Below are 13,256 nucleotides of genomic sequence, written 5' to 3' on the forward strand. Positions count from 1 at the left end.
TGTACAGGACTCCTGTTGTCTGGGACATGGTCCAGGGTATTGGAAGCCTCTGCATGTCCACAGCTCCAAGTCCAAAATGGTGCCTTTTCTGTACCCCACTCATGTCCACCACTAGGCCCTTACTAGCTCTGCACCATCACCAGGACCTGCCTCTCGGATTCTCTCCTGTGAACCTTTCCCAGACTTTGGGCAGTGCAGAGTAGGTGACATTTAAGTTTTGGTCTTTGTCCTTCACTAAAAATCCATGGGGGTGGGGGTGGGGGTGGGGGTGGGGTGGGGGTGGGGCCCCACACCTCATCTGAGCATGCAGCCTCTGCCTCATCTGAGATTGTTGGACACAAATGTGACAGTGTCTAACCTCTTCCCTGGGTCCCCAGGGAGATGTGACAGTCACAGATATCCATCCACCCCTCCCCGGCTACCCAGACACTGTTCTTCCCCATACCACCAGCTTCCCTGTGGGTGGTTGGTCCTCCTATCTCTGAGGCTCTGTGTTCTCCAAGCTAGCTCTCTTGATCCCCTGTGTGTTTCAATAAAAATGTCATTACTAGAAGCCATTGACACCGCTGGTGTGTGACACCAAATTCTACCGCCCATTGTCCCAGAAAACGATCCATTAGAGATAAAGCCAGTGGCTCAATAGTCTCCATCCTGGGAGCAGCCTCTCCCATTCTGGCTGCTGCTATCTTTGCTGCAGTTTGTATTGTCTGTCCCACCTGCACAAGCGATAAGACGCTAAGACGCTAAGACGTGGGGATTCCCTGGTGGGAATGGGCAGACCTCACTCAGTGCCAGCCAGGTCAGGTGGTTCCTTACTGGAAATCCCTTTTGGGTTAGGCAAACTGAAGCTCTTTTTGTGGGAGTGATCAAATTGGGGTACATAGAAGCCTGGTCCCTCATATGGAGCTGCTCACAGCCCCATGTGTCTTTCCCATGTGTGTCACATCCTCTCCATTGGGTGGGCAGTGGGTGTTGACAGTCTGTTTGCCAGCCTGCCTCTGATGCCTGGGTTCAAGGGCACCTTCATTTAACACCTGTCTGTCCAGGTTTTGCTCTGACCTGTGGAATCCCTCCTTTTGAGACTCAGCTGCAGAGGCCTCCTGCTTGGTCACACCAGGAAGTCACCTGCAGTCCCATATGCTCTCTTTCCAAGGTCTCCCAGGCTGTGGCCAGGGCTGTGGGAGCCACCATCACTTGCTCTTTGCCAGTGGTATGACCATAGGCCTCAATGAGACCCTGTGGGAGGGAGTGTGTCTACCATTCTTGTCTGCATTCCTGTTGCTGGGGACACAGAACAGGTGTCTCTTGGACCTGACACAGTGTTGGTTTCCTTCTGAGTGCCTTACTTTAGATCCCGGGTATTTCTTGTAGCCCTGTGCTCTGAGTCCCTTCTGCTGTTGGGAGTCTCCATGTGCTGGGACTTGGCTCAGGTCTGCAAGGTGCTGGCTACCTTTCAGCCTGTTCCCTCCGGTTGTTGACTATTCCTTGAGCATTCCTGACTTGTTCCTGCTGTATTTCATTGGCTAGTGTCTCTAGTGTGGAGCTAGCTAGAGAAGGTGTCTGTGAAGGCCACTTACTCTGCTCTGGATCACCTCTTCAGTGTTGCCCTTTACTACTGTAGGGACACTTGGGGACAGTGGCTTTCCTGTCCTGGTTGGCCGCAGACTTTATGTGCAGTGCTTTGCTGTCTGGTTTTCTTTCTTTCTTCTTCTTCTTTTTTGTTTTGTTTTTGTTTTTTTGAGACAGGGTTTCTCTGTGTAGCCCTTGCTGTCCTGGAACTCACTCTGTAGACCAGGCTGGCCTCGAACTCAGAAATCCACCTGCCTCTGCCTCCCAAGTGCTGGGATTAAAGGCGTGCGCCACCACCGCCCAGACTTCTTCTTCTTCTTCTTTTTTTCCTTTTCTATTCTTCTTTTGACATAAGATCTCCCTGTGTAGCTCTGGTAAGCTCAGAACTCACGCTGTAGACCAGGCTGGCTTTGAACTCAGAGATCTATCTACCTATCTCTGCCCCCTGAATACTGGGGTTATAGGTGTGTCCACCAAACTTGGGCTAGGTGTTTTGTATAGATTTCATCTGCAGCATGTTTTTGGTAGCCCTGGTGGGGGGGTGGGGGTGGTCAGTTCCTTGGTCTGTTTTCGCACTGTGAGAGGCTGGCCTGTTACTTGATATGCTCCTGTTTTCGACATGGTTTTCTGCTTGCCTTCCTTTTTCTGCCACTAAGAAATCTCTGCCAACCTGACCTTCTCCCCTAAGCCACGGCTGTGGGCTTATGGCACTGCGTCTTTAGTGGGAAGGGCGTGGAGGACTCCCAGGAAAACAGCCAGGGCCCATGGCCTTTTGCAGAGAGAGGCCTCTCACTGTTTGAGGTGTTCTCTGCAGTGGCCAATGCACTGGCCTCATCCTCAGAGCTAAGATGTTTAAACAGCTCTTCTGAGGGGGGTACTGTGTGCAGGAACCACATGAGGACTTGATGTGTCGTCCTGTGGTCGTCAGATACATCTCCACTGTCTCAGCCTCTGCCTCCTCATGGTCCAAGCAGAGGGCCACCCTGGACTATTCCCACCAGGGCCTGGGAAGCTGCTGGCTCACGGGGAGCAGTGAGCATCCTCCAGGACTGTGTGGACCTTAGCTCAGGAGCTGCCCTGTTGGTTTTAGCCCAGGGGCTTTGTATCTGAGGGTAGTCATGACAAGTTGGCTCTTGGGGCCCAGGAGAGCCACTGCAGTTGAACCTACAGTGACATCCTAGGCTATGGTGTGTATGTGTTGGGTTGGGGAGGCATATGTATGCATGTCCCTACAAGGGCCTTCACGTGGCACTTGGCCTGGCCTCTGTGGCAGGGGGAGAGTGTTCTGCTCTCTTCCTGTATGAATTGTTTCCTGCCAGGCACTGTATAGGCACTGTGGAATCACCTCCCTCATCCTTAACTGTGGACATCACACAAGGCTCCCTCATTGCTTGGCCTCAATGTTGTCATTGACTTGAGCTCAGCTAGATGATGGTCTCCTCACTGAGGACTGAGCACCATGGTCCTCAGCAGGTCCTTGGAGCTTGGGGCACAGATGTGGCTAAAGGCCTGGCAAGGCACCTTGCCTGTGGGAGCCAGACAGAGGCCACCAAAGTCCAAAGCTTTGGGCACATGAGGGCAGTTGGGTTCATGGCATGGCTCACCCTCACCAGCTGGCAGGCTTCTGTGCTGGCCTGCTCCCAGGTCCATGTGCCCCTTCCTGACACAGTCCTGTGTGAGCCTGTGGCCCCTTCCTGACACAGTCCTGTGTGAGGCTTGCTCCCCCAAGCCTGTATTCCCCTTCCTGACATAGTCCTGACACAGTCCTGTGTGAGCCTGCCCCTCCCCCCCAAGCCTATGGCCCCTTCCTGACACAGTCCTGTGTGAGGCTTGCTCCCCCAAGCCTGTATTCCCCTTCCTGACACAGTTGTTTAGTTTTTAACTGGCAAGGCTTTGCTTATTTATTTTCATTGTTCTTGATAATAATTCTGAGCCATTAGAGGGGAAAATTATATTCAGAAACACTGTTTCTTGCTTTATTTGTTTGATGATTTAGAGCAATAGAGAGCAGCACATACGCTGGCTTTTATAGTCTGGTAATTATTCACATCCATCAGCCCTTCCGGGGGATAAACAGAACACCGCAGAAATTGCACTATTAATAGCGGCCTCCTCTGTGGGCGGGAGACAGGCAGGAGGGCAGGAAGAGACTGGTGTGTCCACAGAGCCCTGTTCATCCCATTGCACCAGGGCTCAGCTGGCTGTCTACCCACAGGGCTGGACCCATGGTACCCTGAGGCCTTGAGATTGCCCCCTTACTTGAAACCTGTACTGTACCATCAAGGCCTCGTGCCCGTGTCCCTCAGATGATCCTGGGCTGCTTAGCATCACTCAACACTGTAGCCTGGCACAGAGTTCACACCTCCTTGCCTCATGTTGAAGTACCTGGGGTCCCTGTGTCTCCAGTTTGCTTCAGACCAACTACCCCACATGGACCTTCTACCCTCCCCACATGGCTTGGTCACTCCCCAGGGTCAGCCATGTGGTCTAGACTTGGTGATGTGAGGCGTTAGGGTCCTTGCTGTGGTGGCTGCAGACAGGGATGAGTCATAGCTCTTGTCCCTGGCACAAATTTGTGGGTTCAGCTTTGGGTTGGGGGAGGCAGGAGCCATATCAGCTATCCTTTTCTTCCTGGAGACCCCAGCTACCCTAGCCTTTACTTGTGCTTGTTTCGCAAGGCTTCGTGAACCACTGACGTGTAGAGGAGTCAGGGCCACATCCGCAGTAGTTCACCTGATCCCTCGGCATACCTCCCAGGCAGGCACAGGGCTGCTGTCTTCCCACTAGCCAATGCAGAGTTCCCCATAGGCTTGTCAGTCAGGGAGACCAAATCCATGGAGCATGCTGGAGACAGGACAGGGCTGCCTCTTCTGTAGACCTCCTGGAAGTACTTTGTGGAGAACAGATGATTTAGAACATGGAGGCAAATGCCAGGGGATCATGGGGACTTTCAGAAGGATGCCGTGGGGTCTCTAGCCTGTGTATCTCCTAGGAGGAGTTGGCTGAACCTCAGAACCCTAGGACCTTGAGTGGCCTGCTTGGAGATCATATTGAAGGCTTCCTATAGCACCCAAAGGGTCTTCCTGGACCTGTGCATAGCCTAGGGCATCCCAGTGTCCACACAGAGCCTGACCTGCTGGAAACTTCTCTGCCATGCCGAGTCACCCAGGATGGCTTGGGACACGTGGACTGGAGTGGCAGGATAGGCTTCTCAGCTGTTATCAGAGACAATCCTAGAGGAGCAGGGACAAGGCACTGGGTCCTGCTGAGCATACGGTGGGAGGTGTGTGCGTGTTTGTGTACATTGGTATGGGTGGGAGGGAGGACATGTGCAAGCAGTGACCAGAGCTGTCACAGGAGAGCCGTGAGCAGTCTGCAACAGTGGCCACTGCCTAGGACCAGCGTGGGTGCTGTTTGGGCACAGCTGCCATGGCATGGGAGGTTGATGCTGGAGGGAGGTGGAGGGACCTGCCTTCCCTGAAGCTCAAAGATGGAGTCATAGTGCCGGCTGGTGGCTCCTGATCCTCTGTAGTTCTGTTGCACTGTTCCTAACCCAGACTGCCTTTAGCAAGGCTGAATTGATGTCAGTGGTGCCCTAGCATCGTGCAGGGCTTTGATAAAGGCCTGCGATTTAGTTCTTGTGTCTGACATGTGGTCTCTGACCTTTGCATCTCCTAGGAGGAGCCGCACAGGATCCTTGAAGCTCTGCTCTGGGAGCCCCATAGGATCCTTGGGAAGGTTGGCTGTGCATTTGGCTGCAGCCACCCAGAGCTGCCCTTCCAGATGGGCCTGGCCACCCTGCCCTGGCTCATGCAGCTTTCTCCAGGCTCAGTACTGGGCCCTTACCCTGGCTGCCTCATCTGGGAAATCAAGGTGCTCACTGGCCATGGCCCGTGGCAGGGTGGTACATAGGTAGTCTCTGTGGCCTCATTTGGTTGCCGCAAAGCACAGAGGTTTCCAGCCCGCTGTTCCCTACCATGTGTCCATAGGCTTGTCTCCCTAGGGCTACCCTTCTGCACCCATGGCCAGCAGCCTGCAGGCTGCACTTCCTGATAATGCCAGGCATGTTCCAACATATTAAACTTCAGCAGCCACCAGATTCAATTAATCTTATCTTTACAAGTCCCAATTACAGGCACTAATTAAGTGGAAGGCGCTGTGTCCTGGGGATGCCGCATTCATCATTGTGGCCAGAGCTGGGAATTGGTTCCTTTCAGGCCTTGGGTGTCTTCCCAGCAGCCCCCAGAGGTGGGGGTGGGGGCTGCTGGCCACCATCATAGTGCTCTGGGCTGTGAGGAACTCAGCATCCCTTGCATGAGTGATGCGAGACCATGGAAGGAAGTGTGACCTCAGTTTGTCCAGACATGAAGAATCCGGAGTAACCCTAGAGCTGAGGGTGCCAGCTTTTCTTGGATGGGGTCCCGAGCACCTGGAAACTCCTTATTGTGTTCTCTGTAGATCTGATGACAGGGTGGTAGCTGAGTCTCTTACCACCTTTTTATTTCACTTGAAAACTCCTCAGTTCTCAGCTGTTGTATTGCGGCTGTAGTAGGCGTCCTCTGCCTTGGCTCCTGCATCCTCTTCTTGCCTCTGTGCCCTGCAAGGTGCTGAGCTGTATACCCTCACCTTCCTTCTCCCCCAGTGTGACAGCTCCACTGTTCATTGTCCAGTGTGACTCCCTGCCTGCTATCTGTGGGTGTTCACGACACTAGCCAGAGGTCCTTGGCTCTAATGTGCCTCCTCTCTCATAGGTACGCCATACCACCGGAGCACGGCAAGCGCCTGGAGCGCCTGGCCATAGGTAGGTATCTGAGCCCCTGCTCAGCCCAGGTGGGACAGGGACAAAGGTGAGATGGGAGGTGGCCTGCTAGGTGAATGTTGCTGTGACTGTCAGCTGATCACTCACTGGATGTGTATGACCCCCTGCACTCAGCCCTCTGTGGTCTCTCCCTAGAGTGATGGCAGAGCTTTGGATGCTGCCTGTCAGGAAGGAACCAAGCAGCCAGAGCTCAAGGTGCAGAGAGGTCCCAGCTAGAGGCCCCGGGTGGGTATAGTGGGCTGAGTGACAGCATGCCCTAGCCTGGTCTCTGAGGTCACTGCGAGTGCACTCAGTCTGCCATCAGTGACCCCTATGCCCTCAGATGAGGGCACAGCAAGCTCTGTCAGAAGCCCTGGTCTCCACGGCCGGAGCCTGGCTTTAATACCTGTAGCCCAAGCTGGTAGGGAGTTCGCCATCCTCCTGCCTGGGTCTAGGATGTCTGGGTGAAGAGTGTGTGCTATGATATCTGCCTTTCCCTTTTTCTCACTGCACTCTGATGCTTGGGATGACACCTAGGGCCTCATGAGTGCAGGGCAGCTATCCTAGCCATGTTGGTTTTTCTTTTGCTAGCTTTTAAAGACAGGGTTTAGCTACATTGAACCCTGGCTTATCTTGAATTCACTTTGTAGCCTAAGCTAGCCTTGAATTTACAATCCTCCTGCCTCAGCCTCACAAGTGCTGGGATGACAGATCCATGCCACCATGCCCAGCTCAGCCATTCCTTTGTCAGGTCTAAGTTTGTATGTGGGAATCTAGGGACACACACATTGAGAGCACTGTGAGTCCTGACTACTTGAAAGGTCTGCCTAGCCTCAGTCATCCCCAGAGCAGCCCTGACACAGGAAGACTAACCTGGCTCCTGCAGGACCCAGCTGCAGGAAACATCTTCATACAGCGCCCAGACATTGCCCTCTGCAGTGTTCACCGTGTGGCCTTGAGCAAGGCCACTAAGGCAGTGCTGGCCACATACCTGCTTCCCTGTTCCACTGTGCCCATGCATAGCCTCAGTGGCTGTGAGCAGCCTAGGTGGTGCCCACACAGCTCAGATGCTAAGGCCACAGATGCAGCAGGGTGTCCTGGGAGTCCTTCAGCCCACCATGCAGCTTTCAGCTCTCCACCCCCTTTTCCTAGCCTAGTGCCAGCAGTACATCTCCTAGGCTCTCAGCCTGTCCTCCTCCTCCTGCCTCTGTCTGAGGAGGAGCCGTGAGGACACTGGGCAGGGTGATCAAGCTCAGGCTCTTTAGCTTGAGATGTCTGCAGAGTCTTTTCTGCCCTGGAAGTCGCCACACACAGGTCCTGGGGGTTAGGTTGTGGATACCTTGTAGGTGCCCTGAGTGAGCTGATGTCATTTATAAAACACAAAGGAAATGCTCTTCAGCTGACACCGCAGGGCCTGGGCATGACCTCACAGTTGCTGCCCAGCCTCTGCTGACAGTGTGATGCAGCTCAGTGAGTGAGGCTCAGGCAGTTCTTGCTTTGTGGCCTCTGGAAACAGGGAAGCTGACCTCAGAATGACGCCAGCACCCTCCGTCCATCCCACTCGTCACATCAGCATTCCGAGGGCCAGCAGGGGTGTGCAGCAGCTCAGCGGGATTTCAGTTCTGAACCTCCAGGCTGACTGCTTCAAACACCTGACTTCAGGGTGTGGTGGTGCAGGCGTCCAGACCCAGCACTCAGGAGGCAGAGGCAGGTGGATCTCTGGGTTTAAGGTCCTCCTGGTCCACATAGTGAGTTCTAGGCTATCCAAGACCACATAGTGAGACCCTGCCTCCAACAAGAACAATCTGCCCTGTCCACATAGTCCCGACAGCTGGGTGGGGAGGTTCCCTGGAACCAGAGGAAGGACCGAGCAGTTTGCCCAGGGAAGGGTGGGGATAAGATCGGGAGGCAGGACACAGCAGGAGGCTCCATACAGCTCCCCTGCGGCTCCAGCTTTGGCAGCCCCAAGACCTTCTTTGGGCATGCGCCACTGATGCCACCCACAGCAGAGCTGAGTGGAGCAGGCTCACAGAGTTCTCTGCTAACTCACAGAGAACGAATAGCTGAGCCATAAATGGGCTTATGGGGAGAGGCACCCGCCCGCAGGAGAGCACTGATGTGGGGGCGCTAATCACTTTAGATTTGAGCCTTTATTAGGGCCCTAATGAGAGCCACTTAAGCCGTGCTTAGGAGGGAGACGTGCTGCTGGAAGCTGCAGTCATAATTTTAACTAAGGCGCTTTTAGCACCAAGGAAGGAAAGTTGAGGACTCGGCCGTCATCCCCTCTGGTGCCTGCTCTTCCAGCTCAGCCTCCTGCCAACAGCCAGGGCCTCTAAATCCCTGCTCGCCATGTGCCCTGTGCACATGTCTGTGGGTGTGCATACACTCAAACATGTGCTCTGGAAGCAGAGACCTAGCAGGGACATACTAGCTTAGAAGCTGGGCGAGTGTCTGAGGGATTCTGGAAGGGTCCTTAGACTCTGAAGCTGGCTCAGTTCTCCTCCTGTCCCCTGCTTTGCCCACAGCAGACTTCTGTGACCCTCACTGTGTTCTCTGAGTGTACACAGGACAGTGTTGTGTGGTGAGCAGTCAGTCTAAGAACTAGGTGCCCCCTGCCTCACTTGCTTCCTATGCTGCCCATCTTGGCTGCTGCAGTGCTGCTTTTGAGAGGGTAGAGCTGAGCCCAGCCTACCCTGAGCCTCTGAAAGGATCATCTGTCCGTAGTGGGAACTGCTCCTCAAGGAGCACAAGGGCAGAATCTATGTGGGGATCCCAGGACATGGCTGATCCTTGAGACGGCTGTCTTGTTCTAAGGCAAACAGAACATCTGCCTGGGGAGGTGAGGGGGCCCTGGTAGGAACATAGGCTGCTCCCTGTCCTGAGGTCAGCTGTGTCCTGGGGCCTCATTTCTCCTCTGTGGACTACTAAGGTGCTGGGACCCAGAGGCTGCACACAGCAGCTGCAGCCGTCTTGTTTCTTGGTAGTTCTCAACTTTGCTCTTTGTAGTTTCCCATGCCATTCAGGGAGGAGTTAAATGCTGCCAGCTCACCGAACCCATCCATATGGTCCTGGGATGCTGCCTCCTAGAGGCTGTGTGCTTAGGACACCTTGGTGACTGTCCTAGTGAATAGGGTGGAGTCTGCCTAAGAGCTTGCAGGAGAGCTGTCTGCTGGGCAGCTGTCAGTCACAGGAGTGACAGCTGCTCCTGTCTCCCACACTGACACCCACTCTGACACGGCTTTCCTCCACCCCAGGCTTCTTCCCTGGGAGCTCACAGGGCTGTGATGCCTTCCTAAGGCACAAGATGACACTCATCTCGCCCATCATCCTGAAGAAGTACGGCATCCCCTTCAGCCGGGTATGTACCACTAGGGATGGTTCTGTGGTGGGGACCAACTGGTCTTGGGACATGACCTTGTTCTTTTGAAGGTGAAATGGGTGAGGGCACAGGGCAAGCGTGGGTTTGGCAGGGTCTTCACTGTCCCCAAACCACACAGAGCCCTTTGCTCAAGTACAGATCCCTACTGCTCAGGCCACACCTGGTATTAACTGCTCAGAGTCAACAGAGTGGCTGGCCTCTGGGTGAAGATGTCTTGCTTAGCAGTTAGTGGTTCAGCATTCCTGAGCATGGAGCCTGAGCTCGTCCTGTGTGCTATTGTAAAGGCTGTGACGGATAAGGTCTGAGGTGGGAGAGCCAGCCTGTGGCAACTGCTGGGGAGTGGGAGCGGATTGACAAGTACTTTAAGTTTGCAGACCCAGGACCTTGGGTTTTACCATGCCCTGTGGGCCACATCCTAGCAGGGAATGCTAGCCCAATTGGGCTTGTGTCTGCAGAGGAGTACAATCCTGGGTGCTCTGGGGACCAAGAAGGGAGAGGGGCCTTAGGACAACTGTTTCTGAAAGTTTCTTTGAAGAGCAATTTGTCAACCCAGGAGCTCGTTCATAGATTCAGAGCCCTTGCTCCGTGCTCACATCGGTGTCAGTGAGTTAGAAATTGTTCCTGACGTTTCAATCAAGGCACCTGTGTTACCCAGCTGTGTTCTTCCTGCGGATGCAGCCCAGAGGCTGCCCCCGGCTCTGGCTCTGAGAAGCACAGGTCCCACTGCCAGATGGCAGATCATCACTTGTGGAAGTGAGAAGTGTCTGCTTTGTAACTGGCTCATGGAGAATGTTTTCCAGGCTGGTGCTTCATGCACTAGGACCCCCATGGACAGAGTCACTGCCTGGTCCTTTCCTCCTAGTCAGTGTCTCAATAGTGCTGTAGATTGCACATATGGTACCCAGCCCCAAGGCAGCCGGCTTGCCTCCGGACTCAAAGAGGCTGCTGACATGAGAGCCACGCTCTCTACACTGTTGTGTTGGGTGTTCTGGCTGGCCAGCCCTAAAGGCTTGTGGGTGAAGGCCCTTGTCTGGCATCAGCTGCTTTGGGATGGGGCTAAGGACAGGCAAGAAATAAGCATGTCCTCCTGCAAATGAGGCGTGGATCCCTCATCAGAATTCCTGTCACCCTTCAGATGAGCAGCTGCACACTGCACTTGTGAGTCTGTAATGGTATTTACTTTTAGAAGGGAAAGCTGATCAATAGCTGGCTCGTTAATAATTAAGAGTGTGTATTTCTGTAATCTGCCATCGACTTCCTCATCTGTCCCTCTTGAAGCGTCTCCAGCTTTCTCCCTGGCTGGCCCTGGCCCTGGCCACTGTGGCTCTGCCGCACAGCCATCCGTCATCTGACGCTTCCTAATTTATCCCTGGGCTCTGTTGACGGCAGTGAGGGGAAAGCAGCTACAGCGGCTTAGCAGAGACTGGGGCACAGTGGCTGTGACAGGAGCACGGTTCTTTTGCCACCCTGAGCAAGACTTTGTCTTGTCTGTTGTGTGGCCATGCCTACATCATCACTGCTGGCCCCAGTGTGTGTGGTGTGCTGCACCCCAGAAGGCCAAGTGTGCTGGCTCCTGGCATGTGCTGCACCATGAATGCTGGGTGGCATGGAGAGGACAGCACTGAGCTGCTATCACCGCCACTGTCCACAGAGACAGTGTTAAAGCTCCAGGCCTTCCTTTCCTTTGCAGTGCTATGACTGCCAGGACCCGGGGACACACTTGTGTCACACTTCACCACCCTGCATCCCACCAGCCTTCATAAGCAACTGTCACTTGGGTAGGAATTTAAAACATAATGCTGCTGTCACTGACTTTCCATGATTGGTGCAATTAATTATGTGAAAAGAAAAATACTGGCACATTCTCCGGGGCATGCTGTGCTGCAGGCCATGTTGGTTTTAGTGGATTTTTGACGAATGGCTGATGTACCCCGCACACCTTGGCATCCATTCTTCCTCTCCAGTGTCACTAAGAGAAATCCAATGACATGGGCCAGGTGGCCTGTGGGGAACACACAGCCCAGCCACCCAGAATAAGGTGTTGAGAGGAAGGGTGGAGATCATTGTGACTTAGAGTGCTAAGAGAGAGAAGACCCTCTCAATACCGTTTATGTCATAGTGACTCACTATGACAGGCACATAGGAATGCCATCCATCTGTAAAGGCTCAGAAGCCTTGGGCCAGTGAATCTCCTATGTGCTTGAGAAGCCAGCACCAGAGCCCATGTTTTAAGAAGCCAGGGTGACCAGGGTCACAGAATGAGCCAGGCTGAGGGCCAGGGCCTCCTTGGGGTTCTGGAACCTTCCTCCTTGGTTGGTGTGGGCCAAGCTCAGAACCACAGACACTTGTCTTTAAGCCTTCCAGACTTCTCAGTAGACAGTAGGATCCAGCAGCCTCGGAGGACACCCTGTTCCTCATGAGATCTCAGTTGTCATTACAGATGGGACTCCATCCCTCCCCTTGGGAGCATGTGTCTGGAGCTGTTCCAGAGTGTTCTTGGAGGTGTCAGTGCTGTCCCCAGCACAAAGGGCTGTGTCTGTACTTCCTCATATGACAGTAGTGTCATCAGGGCAACTCTGCACAAGAGGACACTGCTTGCATGTATTCTGGCCTGGACTCTGAGGGTTGGCTTTAGCAGCCAGTGGCCCAGGGCCACACTGGGTGGATGACTGTCCCCTTTAGCTGGGTGAGATGGCATGGTGCAGAGTGTAGGCATGCTTTCTGCCCTGTGTCCTCTGGTGCTTAGTGCTGGAACCAAGTCTTCTCATGTAGTCCAGGCTAGTCTCAATTCATGATTCTCCTGCCTTAGCTACCAAGGGCTAACATGACTGCTCCTCCACAGCATCTTTGGCCCATGCTTACTTGTTTTTTGAAGACAGGGTTTCACTGTGTAGACCAAACTAGCCTGAAACTAACTCAGAGAGGCCTCCGAGTGCTGGGATTAAAGACATGTAACAGCATGTCTAGCTCTTCCTTTTTAAAAAACTGCTTATGTATTTATATGGGTGTGAGTACTACAGCATGCATGCTGAGGTCAGAGGATAGCTGCCAGAAGTCAGGTATAAGTTCTGTCCTGGGACCTGGGGATTGAACCCAGGTTGTCAGGCTTGGCAGCAAATGCTTTTAGTGTTGATCAGTCTCACCAGCCCTCACCCACATTCATTTTGAACCTGGCAGGATCTCACAGGCTTCTGAGCTACCCTGTGGCCCTACTAAACCCACCAGGTCATGAAAGGGCTTCAGCTGCTATGGGCATCCTTAGGTCCACATCCATCACCCGCTTAGTTCATCACTCTCTTCCATAGATTACACAGGAAGCTGGGGAGTTCATGATCACGTTCCCCTATGGTTACCATGCGGGCTTCAACCATGGCTTTAACTGCGCTGAGTCCACTAACTTCGCCACACTGCGCTGGATCGACTATGGCAAAGTGGCCACACAGGTAGGTGCAACAGTCACCTCAGGTTCAGTGGATGGATGGGTAGGAACAGTCTTGCACCTGAGTGCAC

The 13,256-nt window shown here is 53.7% G+C and overlaps 1 protein-coding gene across 17 annotated transcripts in view; it reads left to right on the top strand.

The window, feature by feature from the left end:
- The window catches only part of Kdm4b (lysine (K)-specific demethylase 4B), a 77,805-nt gene that overhangs the window by 36,833 nt on the left and 27,716 nt on the right, over window positions 1-13,256 (top strand). For all 17 annotated transcript variants that reach the window (XM_006523896.2, XM_006523894.2, XM_006523895.2 and 14 more), the window contains 3 exons: window positions 6,321-6,370; window positions 9,622-9,725; window positions 13,052-13,189. In XM_006523896.2, the coding sequence (XP_006523959.1) occupies window positions 6,321-6,370; window positions 9,622-9,725; window positions 13,052-13,189 (292 nt within the window). The remainder of the gene's footprint in view (window positions 1-6,320; window positions 6,371-9,621; window positions 9,726-13,051; window positions 13,190-13,256) is intronic.

This window comes from Mus musculus, chromosome 17 (genome assembly GCF_000001635.26).
Source record: "Mus musculus strain C57BL/6J chromosome 17, GRCm38.p6 C57BL/6J".
Lineage (NCBI taxonomy): Eukaryota > Metazoa > Chordata > Mammalia > Rodentia > Muridae > Mus > Mus musculus.